General features: G+C 33.1%; 5 protein-coding genes across 5 annotated transcripts; 2 read left to right on the top strand and 3 right to left on the bottom strand.

Annotated features, from left to right (window-relative positions):
• Nucleotides 1-2082: 2082 nt before the first annotated feature.
• TRIADDRAFT_9468 (uncharacterized protein) lies at nucleotides 2083-2502 on the top strand (the record flags this gene model as incomplete). The annotated part of the gene is made up of 3 exons (XM_002111756.1): nucleotides 2083-2148; nucleotides 2268-2344; nucleotides 2466-2502. Coding segments are annotated over 3 exons (180 nt in total), but the record flags the coding sequence as incomplete, so codon positions are not given.
• Nucleotides 2503-4350: 1848 nt separating this feature from the next.
• TRIADDRAFT_55185 (uncharacterized protein) lies at nucleotides 4351-5902 on the bottom strand (the record flags this gene model as incomplete). The annotated part of the gene is made up of 3 exons (XM_002111289.1): nucleotides 4351-4518; nucleotides 5505-5632; nucleotides 5827-5902. The coding sequence occupies 3 exons, from the start codon at nucleotides 5900-5902 to the stop codon at nucleotides 4351-4353; spliced, it is 372 nt and encodes a 123-aa protein (XP_002111325.1).
• Nucleotides 5903-6991: 1089 nt separating this feature from the next.
• Nucleotides 6992-8447, bottom strand: TRIADDRAFT_55184 (uncharacterized protein; the record flags this gene model as incomplete). The annotated part of the gene is made up of 5 exons (XM_002111288.1): nucleotides 6992-7156; nucleotides 7329-7433; nucleotides 7681-7808; nucleotides 8041-8136; nucleotides 8312-8447. The coding sequence occupies 5 exons, from the start codon at nucleotides 8445-8447 to the stop codon at nucleotides 6992-6994; spliced, it is 630 nt and encodes a 209-aa protein (XP_002111324.1).
• A 4077-nt stretch (nucleotides 8448-12524) lies between these two features.
• TRIADDRAFT_63817 (expressed hypothetical protein) lies at nucleotides 12525-14214 on the bottom strand (the record flags this gene model as incomplete). Its single annotated transcript, XM_002111287.1, has 5 exons — nucleotides 12525-12801; nucleotides 13135-13242; nucleotides 13410-13537; nucleotides 13780-13875; nucleotides 14085-14214. The coding sequence occupies 5 exons, from the start codon at nucleotides 14212-14214 to the stop codon at nucleotides 12637-12639; spliced, it is 627 nt and encodes a 208-aa protein (XP_002111323.1). The 3' UTR covers nucleotides 12525-12636.
• Nucleotides 14215-15107: 893 nt separating this feature from the next.
• TRIADDRAFT_63816 (expressed hypothetical protein) lies at nucleotides 15108-18163 on the top strand (the record flags this gene model as incomplete). Its single annotated transcript, XM_002111755.1, has 5 exons — nucleotides 15108-15237; nucleotides 16848-16943; nucleotides 17085-17212; nucleotides 17325-17432; nucleotides 17770-18163. 5 exons carry the CDS (start codon nucleotides 15108-15110, stop codon nucleotides 17932-17934), a joined length of 627 nt encoding a protein of 208 aa, XP_002111791.1. The 3' UTR covers nucleotides 17935-18163.
• Nucleotides 18164-19160: the final 997 nt, after the last annotated feature.

The raw sequence follows: 19160 nt of genomic DNA, 5'->3' as shown, positions 1-19160 counted from the left end.
TAGGGATCCATTGACCAGATGTACATGTGGGTTTGATGTTGTTTTTTTTATTTCTCGCAAAATGCCGTTAATTTGTTGACATTTTGATACTCTTTGATTATGCCTCAATCAAAGTGGAATACGCTTAAATAGTCATTTATAGAAGAATATATGTTAGGTTAAGTAGGTAATAGACTTTCATCGTTATAAATTTATGAAGGAAAACCGTAAGATTTCTACATGTTATGAATAGACAAAGTTATATCAGAATGATTAATATTGCTTTCTGTAAACTATTATGGATTTAGTAATATTTCTTGAGAAAATGGGATAGATCTTTAATGAATTCGATACATTATGCAAAAGTTTTCAAAGCTAATGGAGAAATGAAAGAATTAAAACATTTTCTACACACTATACTGTATTTTCATCGAGTTATCATTATAAAGTGCAAACATCACTTTCTATTATGTTTTATTTTTTATAGTAACCCTGCATTAACAGGTTCATTTTTGAAAAATTACCTCTAGGTGGGTCGTTCTTAACAACTGATGGTTGATTACTAGCCAAATATATCCCATTAAATCGGCGGTTCTTAATCAATCAATCGTTGCAATAAGATTCTACAACAAATCAACAATTGGACTAACTTTATCAACGAAAATTGTGCTATCTTAAAGTCTTAGACCGCTAAACAAACCCGCGGTTCTGGTTTGCATTTTTTTTAAAGTTAAATAATTACACTAGCAAGACGGATTTCTTCTCGCAGTCTTCGTCTAGGCCTGGTGTAGTGAACATGGACTCAAGCCTTAACCCTAGGGCTGGTCCAGTTCCTCATCATGTCATGGCGGCCACTTATGGCATGCATCCACATCACATGCCACCTATGTCTATGATGAATCCCAATGATTTTGTTCCTCATTATACGAGCAGTCTACCTCCTGATAAGATACCTCCACCACCGTACGAAGATATTCACAGTCACATGCCAACTGCTACTCCACAAAATACAAATTCGCAGGCTGATATCGGAGTTTTTCCAAACGGTAGCTTTCAAACTGAAAAGAGAGCCATATATCATCATCCGCTCTTTCCGTTATTAGGTAATGATTAGTTACATCAATGATATGTTTAAAGATATAAAGCAGTATCGTTTTAAGTTAATTTTACGTTAAAGTGTTTAATCATTCTGTAATATGCTATAATCCGTTGTAGTCATGCTATATGAAAAATGTGAACGGGCAACTTGGGGTAATGAAAGTCCATCATCGTCATCATTTGATGCTGCTATTGAAGATTTCTTAAGACGTCAGAGTCAAGAGAGAAAGAGTTGTGTGACAGAAAACGAAGAAGTCAATAGTATGGTAAGTATTAATTATTGAAGAAAAATGATTGTAATAAAATTTAGTAAGCATTGCCGCCATAAAGCTTGTGTTTCTCTTATAACTCGTAGTGGATATCAATTTTTCTTATTATATAGATGATTAAAGCTATACAAGTATTACGAATTCACCTACTTGAGTTAGAAAAAGTTAATGAATTATGTAAAGATTTCTGTCAACGTTACATTGGCTGCTTGAAAAATAAAATGAATAGTGATAATTTATTACGTGAGCAAAATACTTTCAATGGGTCCTGCTCCACGAATCAAGGTCAGCATGAAATTGGACAAATTAACGAGCAACATTCGATGTTTAGCAATATTGCAGAATCTTCACTAGGTAACAGAGTAATTTATCATTCTTACATGTAGCATTAATCTAATGAATAGGAAGATACGTTGTTTTAAATTTTTATGTGACAAAACAAGTGAAGTCTTAATGAGAAATTTAACTTTCACTAACAGCAATTCCAACTAGTAATACTTTGCCGGCTTCTGGAAATATGCAGATAGTCGTTAGTAGTTACGATTCAAATGCGACATCCTGCTCCGCTGTAGATTCGTATCCTAATATTGGTAACCTTTCAAATAATAATTATGTGGAATGCAGTAATCAATCGCAGACACAAGCTAGGCTATTGCTTGAAAGCACTGCGCAAGATTCAGCGGGCGGAGAAACATCTATAACCCCTGAGCATATGAAAAGTAAAGATCACAGGATGAAGCGCGGTATTTTACCGAAGCAGGCTACAACTGTTATGAAAACTTGGCTCTTCCAGCATTTAATGGTAACATTTAACATATCGAGATGATTTTTTATAAGGGTTATATCATTGAATAGCCTACAGGCTCTTATAGTTAAACCGAAGTTAATTATGATGTCAACATTTAAATATATTATATATAGCACCCTTATCCTACGGAAGATGAAAAACGAGCTATAGCTACTCAAACTAATCTTTCAATCTTGCAAGTTAACAACTGGTATAAAATAATTTTAACTGACAAAGTTAATGATTTTTGATATCAACTATAAATGGTGCAAGAATGGTTTAAGTAAAGAAAGATCATAATGTTATTGTTTTTATGTTTGTGATTGTCGTAGGTTTATAAATGCACGGCGAAGAATCCTGCAACCTATGCTGGATTCGTCAAATCCTGGTAGTAATAAAAGCAAGAAACCGAAGCAACAATCAAGGCCTCCTCAAAAATTTTGGTCCGAAACTTACGCCAATCAACCACAATCTCATGTAGCACAAAAACCTCCAACTCATTTCTCATCTTCAGTAATTAAGCAATAAATCGTCGAGTAAACATATTTAATTGTCAAGTCTGCAAGTACCTTAATCGAAAGAACTACAGGATTAGAACGTGTTAGTTAAACGAATCTGTACCAAAATTTTAAACAGTTTAAACAAAAATCAACGAAAATAATATACATAAATTTCTGTGTTACAAATTTTTCTTTACTAAATACAGTAGTTAATATCGATACAACTATTTGCAAAGTTTGCACAAGACGATTTATACAATAATTAAAATTTTTGTAAGCGCTGATGTTTACTTTTTAAAGCTGTCACTCATCAGTCTGATACCGCAAATGAATTATCAGAAACATTTTATGACAAAGCAGATGAAATCACAATTTCATTCTTAAAATATCACACTTTATGTCTAACCTGAAATACAACTGTATATTTTATACCGTTCAAGGATATGGCAAATATTATATATTGTTATTTGCTATCTATTCGTATATTCGCTGTGCTCTATATTTGTAATTAAACTGGTAGCCACAATACCAAAATTGACTAAAAGTATAATTCTGTATTGAACAGTCTTACGAATTCAAGTTGATTATGCTGTTAATTTGGTTGTAATCTGTTACATCACAACACCGTGTTTCTATATATTGTTATTCAAGTCTTTTTGGATTAGGCATTTTATTTTTGTCTTATCAAATGACACTATGTAATATACCAGCATACGGAGAATCTACGACAGATTTTCACTTTTTAATCAAGCTCACAATTGTCTTACATTTTTTGTTGCTCCTAAAGTGATTGATTTAATATGTTTACCGCATATGATATGATGAATTGATTTATATTGTATCTAACTTTGATACAGAAGTTTATACTATATGAGATTCTTAATGCTCTTTACACTACTTTTTAATACATACGCCATAATAAGTTTGTCTGTATGCCAAAGAGAATAATTAATAATAATATTAATAATATCAGTAATCCACTATCAGTGCTAAGAACGATATATTGCTATGAATTTATATTTCCATTGGCGCAGTTATTGGTATACAAATGTTCCTTGCTAGTTGATGTATATGATTGCAATTGTAGTGTTAACAAATATAATGTAATCTAGCCGTTGATAATAAATGAAATTACAGATACAAAGTATGGAATAAAGGTGCTTGAAAGCCGTTATAATCCTAATTGTCTCCATAAGCGAACTTATACGAGTATTTGATACTTTCAATGCAATTTTCGTCTCGATATGATCTTATACATCGCTATATGGAATAATTATGATCTAAACAATATTATCCATATCATCCCGTATTATGTACTTTGTAATTTACGTATACTCAAGTTTTAATTTTCAAAATCACCATTAATATCTTTGATGTAACTATGAATATGCTAGTTATAGTGAATTCATGTCGATAAGAGAATATTACTAGCCATGATATTTAAGTGTGGCCTTAGCAATATTGACTTATCAATGATTTCTTCGCAAAATAGAAACATTTTATTTACAATAGGAGACGAAAACCCTACAATATGTAAGGGCTAGGATACAAATATATCGTTGATTGGATTATAAAAGAATGGTTTGCTTTAAAATTTTAGGGATGCATATAGCTCTGATACCATACACGCTGCCAATGACTATCAAAGTATTTTGTAAGCCTATAGTTATGATATAATTTAATTTACAGAAACAGATATTATCATGTCCTGACAACATTACATTCTGATTTCCGGTTTAGTCCTTTCCCATTCTTCAATCTTAGGTTCTTTGGCAATTCGGGTATATACATCAGATGATTTAGGATATGATGTCGAAAAATTGTTCATTACAGGCATGACATTAGTGATCATCATACAATAGTATGCAAAATCGACGTAGCTTAGCTAAAAAATAAAAGCAAAATTAATTTCATTCAAGAATTATGAATAGCACATTAAATGGTATTTAGTTATTAAAGTAACTTAACAATTAAGTAAACAATGAAAAGACATTAGAAGTAACTCTTTAGTTATATGAATTTAAGCTAACGAGATACCATTAATACCTCATGTCCAACAATGTAATTACCTTCAATTTTCTGATGTATATTGGTAAAGTTAATTAGGAATGGATCTAGAGTACTATTGAGAAATTGCTAGCCCTTTTTTATCTGTCATAGATTGGTAGTATGACTGATAAGTATTATTTAGATTACTAGAATATGAAGCTATACGTATACTTCAGAAGTATAGTTAAAAAGTATAAATTATATATAGATGTATACCATCGTGTAGTTACCTATGACTATATATTTCTTAGTAATTGGTCTAAACCAGATATGTACGGTAAAGTGTACAACACACAGTAAGCCACGAAAATGTGATCTAATATAATTATTAAGATACAAGATCCATAACATTCTTTCTTGTAAATCTTTCATACTAATTGATACATTAATTTTTCATTAATTCTTACGTTATGTGGGTATAGTGAGAAGATTGTGATAGCTAGCTTAATTTGAATACAGTGAAAACAAATTAATTCTTGTAGGTATTAGGAAATTAACAAAATGATGCAATTTATAATTCGTGGTATGATAAGTTATTTAGACAGCATTCGATGCTAAAATAATAGCGAACATTAATTAGATATGATGATAATGACATCATTGAATGAAGATAGAATATATTCCATTCTCGCTATACTGCAATTGGTTATAAAAAAAAGCATTAGACATCGAATTCTAACGGCTAAAAATCATTTATGCTGTTAAATCTTTGCCTTATCCATTATGTTATAGTTATGTTGCGGAGGCTACATACAGATGTGTGCTCGGTGTAATCCTTCAAACACGCACCATTAACGATACATAACAACTATAATAACTCACCCTCACCGGTTCGTCAGGTACTTTCATCGATGAGCGATAATTATAAAACTTTTCAGCAATGTCGCGGGTACATGTTTCAGCTATCATATCTATCTGAGTTTTCTGAAAGCTGTCCTTGCTGTCAATGCCTTTAAAATGGAGCAAACTGTGACATTATCCATGAATACATGTAAAGATGCTTGGCATTTCAGGCGAGATGTAAAGAGTGCAATTCTAATTGATATGGATTTTACTTGATTGGTATCTTGGCCATCGAGCTTATAATTGTTATTGCAGATACGCGTTAGACTAGATATGATACGTACAGTATACCGTAGCTTACCTATAGTATGAGCCAAATAGCGACAAACCGTAGTGCTCTGAGAGATTATGTTACCATTTACTTCAAGGATAGGCATTTTGCTGGAAAGGAAAAAGACCTGAATGGAACTATAAGAATACTCTATTATTTAATATGACTTAATTTTAAGATAGCACGCATTCATCGATTCATTTCATCCAACATTTAAAATACAATACTCGTATACATCTTTATCAGACAAGTAAACTATACTCATAAAAATCAGATGATTTATTTTTACAGTAGAATATATAATGGCGTGTTAAAAAAGTTTGCTATACTGTACAGCTATGAAAAGTATGCAAACTAACATTACAAATAGTTATGATAGCGACATAATATTCTCTTACTGTATCGGCACACATCGACTAGTATAGTACTCAAGTTGGCCTTAAATTAACGCAGGCTGTGTATTGCAATGTATTCAGAGGCTAGGAGTTTCTCACAAGCTAGATTATTGTTCCATACAGAACTGCAGAGCTTTTTGCAAATCTGTTTGCTGAAGGAATTAAATGCCTTATAAAGTGCCACAAAGAATGACCTTAGTGATAGATATGCGCATACAGAAAAACAGCTTACCTATCCAAGGCATGATGAATCGATGTTATGATGATGTAAATCGTTGCAAGCTGACATTTCATGAATTAATACCAGTCTCAGTAGGACGGTTACAAACAGCATACTGTTTAGCAGAAAATTAAACACAGTTAACTATTGTATACCTTCTGCAGTACACTCAGACTAGGGATTTCTCTTCAAGGATTATAAGATAGGTTCATAAACTATGCGTATTGTATAACGTCGTACAAATTGATTTCATCAACAGTACTAACCAGAGACGTGTACTTTCCAGCTAAGCAATATAACGTAAAGTAGGAAGCTATATCGAATAGTGTATTGATAATTGCATAGTCCTATAGTCTGCTGTATATTTAATATCGTCTTATTTCAAAGCAATGGAACAGAGAATAAGTTCCTGTCAATACTCGTTTATTTGAAATATACAGTAGATGACAGTTCCGAGACTATTACAGATACATGATAATATTTTTTATGAAGTACAAATGAATAGTTTAATTGTACGCGTATAACAGGCCAAACGATTTAAGTAATACTGAGGTAGTGGATTGACAATTTATATTCATCTTTAGAATATTGCTTCGGCTTTGTGCTTTTCCCATTCTTTAAGCTTCTCGTTTTCAGAAATGCGAGCGTAAAGATCCTTAAGCTTTGGATGAGGTGTAGGAAGATCCGCCAATAATGGTTTGACGTTGTTGATCATGCGATAGTATGCCAGATCAGCGTATGTAATCTAAGTTTAAAGTAAAGAATGATAAATAAGATAGAGTGAGGATCAATGATTTGCAGTAGAGAATACACACCTACACTACAGTACCGTATAAATATACATATATATAAATGATAAGGTAAGGGAGAAAATTACAATTATTTCATATTTTCTTTAATAATTTCGAGAGACATACCTCATCACTGACAAAGTATTTGCCTCCAATTTTCTGGTATAAGTTGTCGAGATTAATCAAGAACGGCTCTAACTTCGCGTCACGGAAGACTTTTCCCTTTTCAACCTATCGACATAGCATAGCAGGGGTTAATCCGAAGCTATTATAAACGAAACTATCAATATGAGCCACTGGTAGAAGAATAAATTCTCCATAGAATGTAATTTAATATTCAATCGTGACTAGATGGCGCTAGCCTAATTTTAACAATGGTAATCCATCGATACTTAATCAAGTATTATAGAGAAAAGTACTGTAGATCACCAGAGCAGATACATGATTGCAGGAGGCTATCCGGTAAATAAATGCTTACTCTCTTGTTTTCATCGGGTTCCGCAAAAGGTGCACGGTGATCGTAGGCCTTTTCGACAATCTCATAGGTGCAACTATCAGCAACCATGTCAATGAGTACTTTCTCAGTCTCGTTTTTACCGTCAATGCCTGCAAAGTAAGCCAATAAACTAAAAATGAGTATGTCCATCTAATGACTTTAATGTATGTTATGCAGCAGCAGTGTTGACGACCCGAATCGTAAATTCACAGAATTTGTATAGTATGATGTGTGCAAATTTGATAGCATCGTTCAAGATTATCCGACAGTAGAGTGAGTAGACTGCAATAGACTAGCTCGAAAAAAGTGTTCGGCTAGATCAGTCATATTCGTTGTACCTACCGATAACTCGAGCTAAATGTCGGCAAATGGCATTGCTTTGACAGATTGGTTTCCCATCCACTTCAAGAACGGGCATTTGCTTAAAGGGGAATGGACCTAAAAAATAATTTCATGAATGCTATGGCTTAATATTTTGATTTTTAATTTAAGCTCATTTGCAAAGTATGTATTGAACCATAAATTAAAAAAACTCATCGCTATAGTATCACTTTCCAGAATAGAACGGATAAAAATACAGTACAGAAAAAGTCGAAAGCTCCGCCAAACTCACCACTTTCTTTAACTTTTGGCCATTCGTCAAAGCTGTAACGTATATCTTCGTACTTGATGCCACCATAAGCAAACAAAAGTCTGATTAATTCTGCTCTGGCATCTAAGTTGAAATAGTAGAGCTTATAGTTAGTCATAATGAAGTCAGAAATGGTTGTTGATGAAGTCTCCAAGATTGCAAGCAATCGGGCTTGAGATCGATTGGAAGCGAGCCCTTGCCTTTATATAGCCTTGACTTCTCGATATTAACTTGTATTCAAGATTCATTTTTACGGCTCTATTATTATTACTAGTACAGTACTGTACGAACTCACGTCGCTTTGCTGACGGTTTACGATAATGTACCCATTTGTTAATAATTAACAGATAGTATTACCATTCGACATTATACTGTACATATCCCGGTAATAGCCAGGCACTACTATATTCACAGCTATGCTTGTAGAATACTACTTTTCAATAATGCATTCATGGATGAAATGCTATATTAAGATTAGTTAATGGTGCAAAGCACATTATGATAACTAATGTACGGTGATGGACATACCAAGTTAAGATTAGCAGGTACTGTAAAAAGATATCTACTGTACAGTACAGTGCGGTATAATGTCCTCAGTGCTGTGATCAATTCGATACCAATCATTATAATGTGTCTAAGGATCGCATGTGTGTGTATGCAAGCAAAGCTTGCTCTGTCGAAAACAACCGTTATAAGAAAATATAACAGTCAAAATGGCTGTGTAGAAAACTCTATAAAGATTCTATGTTTATTCCATTTTCATCTGAGTATACATCAAATCAAAATTTAAAGGCCCAGTGGCCACCTTAGCGATATAACGAATACTATTTTAAAACTCAGTCTTATAAAAACAGAAGTATAAATACCCCCGCGCTGCTCGTTTCAAAGGGTGGGTGGGTGGGATTTTGTTCAGGTGAATAATGGATAATCTGCTATTAGTAACTTATTACTTCCATGAGTCATGGCACGTGATCCATCAACAGCAATTTCATCAATGGCGGCCCTTGTAATTACGATTGAGATACTTGCTAACGATTGGTTCCGCAGAAATCATATCATTTTTCTCGCCTGTATCGCCACGCTTGTTAGTATGCGTATTTATTTATTTATCTATTTACTATCTATATTACCATATTTTTAATTTAATTTCTTCTGATCGATTATTATCGGTTGTGGCTGAGAGAAGGAAAGGAACTGTCCTGGGTTTGTCTTGAAATTAGTCTTAGCAGATGATACACATTGCGATTGGTTAGGAACTGCACCAAGGCCTGGAATACGATGCAAAGTGCCCTACTGCCATACTTATAAACTTGCAGTGCAGCATGTCAATTCGGCAGATATCGAATGCCAATTGCAGTTCTAGTAGTTTAGTACCCACCGTCAAGTTTTTCGATCATTTATTGTACTGTATTGTACATTTAAGGAATTAATTAACTTAACTTAATTCAACAGCTTGTCCCTTGATTGTACTTTTTTCACAAGTTCATACATGTACTCTGTCAGTCTCGATCTTCCCGTAGCGATAGATGGGTTTTATTGATTCAATTTTTGCTGAATCAAGTTCTAATTAGTTCGACACAGCCTTGTCTCGTATTCAATTGTCATGAATACAGTAAGCAGTTGTTAACTATTAACTACGGTGATATACTGTAATTACGTATTATCGGTATTAATGCTGTTTCAGTAGGCCCTATTTCAATTTTTCCGTATTAAAAGCAGTATTTAGCTGCGTGGATATGCCTCATTTACTGTATAATGTATATCACTACTTTACATGTCTATTTCTGGGCATGTGGCCAACATAACTGCAAGCTCATTGACTGCCCTTTTAAGTTTAAGTTTTATTTTCTGGTATTGTTAAAAACCTTTATTCTTTTTAGTCGATTTTGACCACTACTGTAGGTTTACTGTATAGTACTATACAAAAAATAACAATTTTAGGAACATTGCAGTGTAGTCCTTATACTGTACTGTACAGTATATATATATATATATATATATGTAAATTATTAGCCTTGCGGGCTGGGCTGGGGCACTTTTATAATAATCTGTCAATAATGACGTAGCAGAAATACGCTGCCTATACCCTATTATTATTTTATTATTATGAATTAATTAATTAATTTATTAATTATAGCAGTACCATCGATAGACTTGCTGGTTGAATCTGCTGACGGGCAAGGGTTGAATGGCTTTTATGTTCTTTCGCGACTACATTGAAATTTCAAATAAGATGAAATCTAGTCACTGAGTTGTCTGATGGTGATTGATGAGGTAAACATGGATTGGATAGTATTACTTTTAACTACAGTACCGTCATTACTATGGTGAACTATCAGATTGCCTGGTAAGAGAAAGCTCCACTTCTGTATGTACAATATTGTACATTTGTTTCAAGCAGCAGTGTACGGTAGTTAATTGCATTATGAGCTGCTGTAGTCGACGAAGCGATAAAAGTAGAATCTAGGGACAAGTAATTCCTGAATTTTCTTTAATTTTTTCTCTCCCGATTGTATTGGGCTAGGATTAGGTCTTGTCAACCTTGCTGAAATTGCTTGGTAAGAGGTAGCTCTGCTGCTCAACCTTTGCAACCTTCGATGTTGTACGAGAGCACTTAGTTTGCCGGTTACTCTACCGCTTAGCTACCGATGACAGACTTACGGAGAGTACAGCACTGTGCTGGTAATTGAGTTTGAGGACGAGTAATTGTTAAATTCTTTTCGTTTTTCCTCTAATGACTGGCTGAATTAAGATTAAATATTGCCGGTAGAATAATAATATGTAGTGCCGTATAACAATAACAGTGCTATTCGATCGATCAAATGGCCTGGTAAGCGGGAGCTCCACCTCTTTACCTCCTTCGTTTAAACCTATTGTACGTCTTTGAAGAATTATTGATTATGTAATTATTAAACCCAGTAATCGTTTACTGTACTTTACCTATTTACTAGTTTAGCTGACCTACATGCTGTATTGCTGCATACTTGCCTTTGCGATGAAGCTTATACATCTCGTATACGTATAAGGCTTATTTATTGATTGATTCCTTTGATTACCTCCTTGAAATTTGCATAGTTAATACTATGGTTATCCTATAGTACTATATATAGAAGTCATGTCTTGCATATATCCTAGCAACTGTATTACTCCTTTAATCCTTTGCGTGTGATTTTTAGCTGATTGCTACAGTATTCCGCCCTATTAGTAATTAATGAACGATGGTAATTTAATCATAAACCGCTAAAGTGGAAATGTTTTAGTGATCAATATTTTAATCTAGCGGATGCTAAAATAAAATTAAATCGAATTTACTCTTGCACTTAATGAATTAGGTGTTTATGCAGTTCAAAGATTAATTTACAGATATATTGTACTCGTGTTTGTAAACGTATAGTACTGTAGTGTACATTGAATCGATGGAAAATTATATGCCAAGCGATTGCATTTAATTGAATTCATAGTATTTACGTATCTGATGAGCTTATTATATGTCAACAACTGACTGTAAGTAAATATGAATATAGGTAGTTTAAGACTGTATATTGACAGTGATAAATTACTTATTCAGAGATACCGCTAGATACGAATGATGGTAGAAAAGATGCCGACTGCATTAATTAATTATCATAGGCTGGATAGTAAACACTACTGAGATTCTTTAAATTACCTACAAATTGTGATATAGAACAACCTTTATACCCTAAAGTAGGCTCTAGTATGATGACTAGGAATGAAATTTTTTACCTTCCAACAAACTGAATAAACTATAGGATGATTAATAATTAGTCGAACTGCGCAGTACTTATGGATGTACTTTGAGAGAATGATAGCTACTTTTGAACCCGCGATTTGGTTAAAATTGGCTTTATCCTACTGTAATGTAAAGTACGTTAATAAGCTAATTAATCAAATACAATTATGTCGGACGATATAAAGCCATAAACAATTTTGATCACTAGCATTTGGTAATGGACTTGTTTATTTAATCACATACTCTAGATCAGTTTCAATCTGATTAGCTATGTGATATAAAACACGGTACATACAAAATAGCTAATATGACCGGTGTGAAATAAATTCCTTACATGCTACAGTTTCAAAGTCAAAAGTGAAAACAGTGTAAATCTATTCATAGATTTACTTAAGGAATGCATAAAATAATAGCCTCTATTCTACCTATGATAGAAAAAGAGATGAAATAATTTCATTGCGTACCGAGTTTGACAAATCGCTACTGATGTCTAATATTTTCAAAGGGTCTTAACTTCGGCTATATACTATATTCTAGAAATATTGTTAAAAAATGCTTAAAATGGTCGTTGTTTCTTATTTTTCTGATAATCAGCAATGCGTGGAAGCTTGGCTACGCGTTCGTAGACAGCACGAATTTCAGGATGTGGAGTTTCAACTTTCATTACCAAATCCATTACGTTGTTTATCATGCGGAAATAGGACAAGTCTGCAAAGGTAAACTGTTCGCAGAGACGTAACAGAAATAGGAAATGATTAAGCTCTGCTATCAAGTATTCCAATACGTTGTCAAAAATGAACTCTTTTATATATTGGAGATCCAAATACTTAACAACATTAATTTGAAATTAAAATATATGCTGTACGTTACCATGTTCTCAACGCTAATTAGAAGTATGGGCTACAGACGTTACATTATTAATTAATAAAAATTTTATAAATTACTTCTTTAGTATTGTATATTGGAGTAATTGCAAAAATGAACATAACACATAACCTTTACTTTTATCGATATGTACTACATTTTAGACGATTCCATTTATTTCATAACTTACCGTTTCGCCACAAAACCAGGGGCCACCACCATTCTTCTTGAATTGCTCTTCGAGTCGATCGAAAAATGGAGTCAATTTATCTTTCAGAAATTCCTGAGCTATTTCTTTCTAAGTAGTTTAAGATATAAATATGGAGATATTTTTTTGATATTTTGTTTAATTGCATCGTATTCTATCAAGTCAATCTCAGCAATATCGCGAGATGCTATTGGGAAACACACAACTTCAGCGTTTAAAGAAGCTGTCACATAGAATTTAGTGATATGTCTTTTTACCCTTTTCTCCTCATCAGGCTCAATCAAAGGAATACGGAATGAATAAGACTTTTCTATGATTTCTTGAATAAAGGTTTCTGAATACATGTCAGCTCTTGCTTTTTCTGTACTGTTCTTACCGTCGATTCCTATAAATCGCGAGAATAGTTTTAGCATTATGATACTGTATGCGTATAGACGGTATAGGCGTAAAGTACGGTTGATGTCAGTTTTAATTTTAAAATTAAAAAAATTTGCATGCTCTCTAAAGTTGCAAGATTACTAAATTTATTGTACAATATACATTCTTCCAATCGTAGATTCGTTGTTATTCAAAATATTAAAAAATCGATCTTGATTCTTCTCATGGAGAACTGTGTTCTTAACTCACCAGCAACACGAGCGAGGTATCGAGTGATAGCACCACTCTGAGCAAGTTGCTTGCCATCGATCTCTAAAACAGGCATAGTTTGGTAGGGGAATTTTTCTAGATTGAAAGATATCGATTTTAATTAATATAAAATACCGAGTGTAGATTTGTTATAATATAGTTGAATTAGTATCAAGAAAATGGTTGAGTTTATATAATGTAGCTATGATTGGTAAATATCGTCTATCTCTATGGGTGGGCGAAGTGAAAAAATTGGACGAAAATTTTCCAATCATTACACGTACAGTAATTAGTATCACTTATACCTCTAATAGTGGGCCATTCCTGGAAATCATAATTAATTTCTTTATATTCGATTCCAGCATATGCAAAGATGAGCCTGATCAGTTCAGCTCTTGCATCAAAATCAAAATAATGTAAAGTATAGCTCGGCATGTTGCAGATGGAAAAAATTGGGGTAGTCCACTAATCCAGTAATAACTCACCGCTGCTGGTAGCTACTGTAAAGTGTAATGTGATATCGCTTTTTCCCCCTTTAAATAGTCCAGTACAGTGGTTTAATCAGCGTTTGTGTCTACAATGCAGCAGTATGGAGGTGTGGTGTATGAAGAAAATTTTCCGATGCTTCTGTATCGGTAACCATGATGTGAAAAGTTGGTTACCTGGGTAACGCCGTCGATGCAAGTCTAATAGTGTGTCCATTCCAGTATCATACTATAGGCAGTATCAGTGAAGTTGACACTATCGTGACTATGCTGTTTGTTACAGTAGTGACTGATGGTGTTAAAGTCGTTATTATCATGGCAGTTTAACCCAGCTGAAAATGTCTGGACGTCTGTGTTATGTGTTAATATAATTAATTATTAAATTATCCCTATCCTTTTGTTTTCTCTCTCTTGCTATCCTATCCTTAATTGTATGGGCTTTATTTGTTTTCCACCATGACAAGGCAATTTTTATTTATTGTTAATAAATCCTCGTCATCTCCACTGCCCTTACGAGTACAAAAAGCAAAAGTATAATGGGCTGAACTTCGTATAACAATGTCTTGAGCTAAATAAATGTTCATCGCTTGATATAGTACTACGTTGGGTAGAGTTAACACAAGCTGGATCTTTTTCTCCTACTTGAGTATGTTAATTCTACTGCACGAATTGAATAGGCTATCACATGTTAATAATATAAATTATAATAATTTCATTGTCATCCTTCCAGTACTGGAAATGAAATCGTAATATTAACAGTAACTATTTAGCTGATCGATCCGAATATTAGGAAACAGTATCATACAGCCGATCAAAGCCTACGCCTCTTTTCTCAGTCCAGCAATGTCGAGCTATACTTTACATTATTTTGATGTGGATGCTAGAGCCGAACTTATCAGGCTCATTTTTGCTTATGGGGGAATCGAATTTAAGGATGTTGTCTATTCGTTCGAGGAATGGCCCAGTGTTAAAGGTGAGAATTTTCAAGTTTTCATTAGTATCAGAATGATGTCTAGTGTCAATTTCATCTATCCATCATCAGATTCTAATTTTTAGCAAACGCATCCAGCGTACTTTATAAATAGTAAAGGATCTTTACTAGCGTACAGTCTAGATGATTTTTGTCTAATTGACCAATTATGGTTGACATAGAAGGCTTATGCTTAGTTTTAAATAAGGTAGTAGCTTATTGAGACGGATAATTTCCGAGTTGATGATAAATAAACTAATTAATTTCAACTGATGTTGAAAATATATGACACAGTAGCGTACAGAACTGTAGATGAAGTCGTACCGTCGGTACCGGTACTATATACAGATATAGAACTTTTTTATTGCATAGTGGATATCTACAATATAAAAATTTCATCAGCTGATCAGTATTTAGCATTATAGCTAATATCAATATATCTGCATTTACTAGATTTTAATATTACAAATGTATATACTCAATGCACAGCATTAGATCATCTCTGCTGACATTGTTAAGTCGAAGTTCGGAGCGACACTTAACTCCGATGCAGTATACTAAATTGATACTACTTTCATACGTTTGTTTTGTGCGTAGTTCTACATTTATCTTGTACGATAATTTTCAGGGTAAAGTAGCTATCCGATTCAACAGATAACTTCTACACCGATAGAGTTAGCACACTATTGCTATAATAGATGTATTCTCGCCTGATTTATAATGTATCATTGATTCTGTAGGCATATAGAACTCTTCATTTTGTAGTAGTTAGGGTTTTACGGTTAATGGAGAATTTTTTAAGCTATTTGTCATGAGTGTACTCTATTTTTAACTGCTATTACGATGTTGAAAATATACAACATAATATGTACAATGCCGATACAGTAGATAAGTGTAGTTATAGATTAAAGATTTGGTAATAAGTCAAGATTGTATCGACCTAAACGGACGTTTTCCTAACCTTGTGTAGACGTTGCTATTCGCTACATTAGTAAATAATCCAGTAATACTGTATGCTTATCAGATCAAGGATCCGTGCTCGTAGTTGACTTTTTCTTACTTTCGTGTGATTCTTAATTGACATGTTCAATGCATAATATGTTGTACTTGGATTCTCACTGTATTCAGTACAAGGTCAATATTCAGATTTTTCGAGAATTTTTAGATCGGATTTCGGAGTAAGAAATTGAGATTTCACGAAACTTTGCAGCATGCTACAGTATGTAGAGTATACTATCAAGAGTATTCACGACACTTGGATTATACAATGTCTTGTATTAATAAAAACTCTTGCAAAGTTTGCAATCTAAAGATGAGTGCTAATAAGATCCAATGACACACATATTTAAACTGTCTATGCATAAGTATTTCTTCAATTATTGTAGCATTTCCAGAAATGAAATTATTATTTGATATGCAATGCTTACTTATTACTATGTATGAACTCAGCGATAAATGATACCGACTCTAAAATAGTATACTGTACAGTATAGAAGAAATAGAGTTTTCTGCATTACAATAACTAAATTTAACGCATAATCTACCTAGAAGGTACTAATGACATTGACTAATCTCTTAACTAAGTTATATCCCTTAACTTCTTTAATTCATAGGGAAATTTCCCTTCCAGACCCTTCCAGTATTGGAGATAGATGGCAAACAACTCGCTCAGAGTAGTACTATTGTTCGCTATCTTGCTCGTGTTGCAGGTACGTAAATATGTAGTATAGATCGTAAACTTTTAATTTTCAGTTATTCGACTGTAGCTCTATTTGGGCTATTTAATCGGTTTGAATTGGTAATTTTCTTTTTGTATTACACTTGAACTAATAAATTGTGGAACATCTCAGGAATTGACGGTAGAACCAGTCTAGAACGAGCTAAAGCTGATATGTATACTGATGCCTTCGCGCAAGACATAGTGGACAAAACTTATTCCTTTCGTGTGCCCTTTCTTGAACCGGACCCTGAGAAAAGGGTAGGTATACTGATAAATGGTTTCTATCTATTTAATACCATTTTGATGCTAGGATTTGATATATAATTGGCGAAAGAATGTTATTATTAATGACACAGTTCGGATATTCTAGAAAATTAAGGGTGAAGAATTCATAAAAGAAAAGTTAATCCCTTTCTTTAAGCAGCTCGAAGAGACATTCGAGAAAAATGGTGGAGGACCTTGGTTTTGCGGTGACACTGTAAGCTAGGCAAACTAATTTATGCGCAGCACTAATTTGTTACAAGATGCACAACAAATCATATAAGGATAATGGATAAAAATACTATATAACCGCATTCCTATTTAGATAGTACGATTATAGATGACAAAGTCCTTCGTAGCTAATTAATTGCAATTATATGCACATGATATCATGATTTTAGTTCTTGCAGTAGAAAAATGATATTCATAAATCACGCTTTCAAGATAAAATTAAATTGCGATGTTAATAATCTTTTAGCTAAAGTAATAGAAACTATAAACGGGTTTATTGATTTATTTTCATTTAATATTATCACTTTTCTTTCAAATACTAGTTTACTTATGCCGATTTGGCCTTTTTCCGCCTGATAAACAATGTTCAGTCTTTACTGAAAGATTCATCAATTAAACATCCTTCACTCTATGCAGTCTATAAACGTGTGGCTGAGATCCCTCGTATTGCAGAATACCAGAAGAACAAGAAAGAGAGACCATTTTAAACATCATAATATTGAAAATCTGGTTATCGTAGTGCCTATATACGTGTATCTTTAAGTAAAAGAAGACTAGATTAGTATTTTGTCTTCATGTAATTTTAATTTTTCTCATACTGATTGCTATGAAGTAGCATTTTCCCTGGATACATAGAAATTATAGAATAATAATTCATTAACATAGAATTTGTACCTTTACCTATTCACTAAATTGATGTTAAAATAAAAATGTGCGAGAAAATGTTTAGGTAAAATTTATATGGAATTGATATCAAATAAACGCGATTATCATGCAGCATTGATACCTAATTGTATAGCAGAGCAGAAACAATCAATTTGGGTATAGTCCTTCAGAAATAATATCGAAAAAGTATTTCTTGAGTAGTCCTTGTATCACCACCTATTTTTGTAATAATTCACTACGTTGCTTTATGCATGGAGTTAGTGTTGATAAATGATGATATCAGCATTTTGAATCCAATCATCAACTCAAGTCTTGACGCTATAGGATAAAAAACTTAGTACGCTGCGTAATTATGTAATTTTAGGCTGATATTACCACTGCCAACGGAAGTTATTCGATTATTTTTCTGGTGCACATTGTAATTAATTAATTATGCTCATGCCCGGTGCTGATACTTCAAATTTACAGTGCTTAATAACAGTAATGTTTCACAAGATACGAGGGCGTTTCATATTGTTACAGATTTATATAATAGTATCTTAAACTACTGTAGATCACCCTAGAAATTAGTTTGTTACAGAATAATTTCTGGGTGAAAAAAGTTGACTTTGTTTCTATTTAGGCACAAAGGAGATTGTCTATTAGCTTTAGATGCCTGTTGTACCATATTAGGTATCAGTAGGTTAATTAATTAATTGTTTTCAGCTGAAATATATTGAACTTATACTAATTAACCAGCTTTGCAGTCTCTAATGCTAGCCACTCAAAATTGATAGGTATACATTATAGCTATGCAAAAATATTTTTCTTGCAAATGTTATGATAATATCAGGTAACTTTGCAACTATAGCCACACGGAAGAATTTTATAACTGCGAAGAATAAATTCTTTTTATTAGTTGTCTCCAGTTAGTAGTATATAATATTCTACAAATCAAGTACTGTATTACTAAACAGATAATGATGATGAATATAAATGAGGACATTCAGCAATGTATTTGTCGTTAATATCATATTACTGCATGGTTTCATTTAACAAATAGCAAATA

Source organism: Trichoplax adhaerens, genomic scaffold (assembly GCF_000150275.1).
Source record: "Trichoplax adhaerens TRIADscaffold_4 genomic scaffold, whole genome shotgun sequence".
NCBI lineage: Eukaryota > Metazoa > Placozoa > Uniplacotomia > Trichoplacea > Trichoplacidae > Trichoplax > Trichoplax adhaerens.
This window is presented reverse-complemented; position numbering and strand designations above follow the sequence as displayed.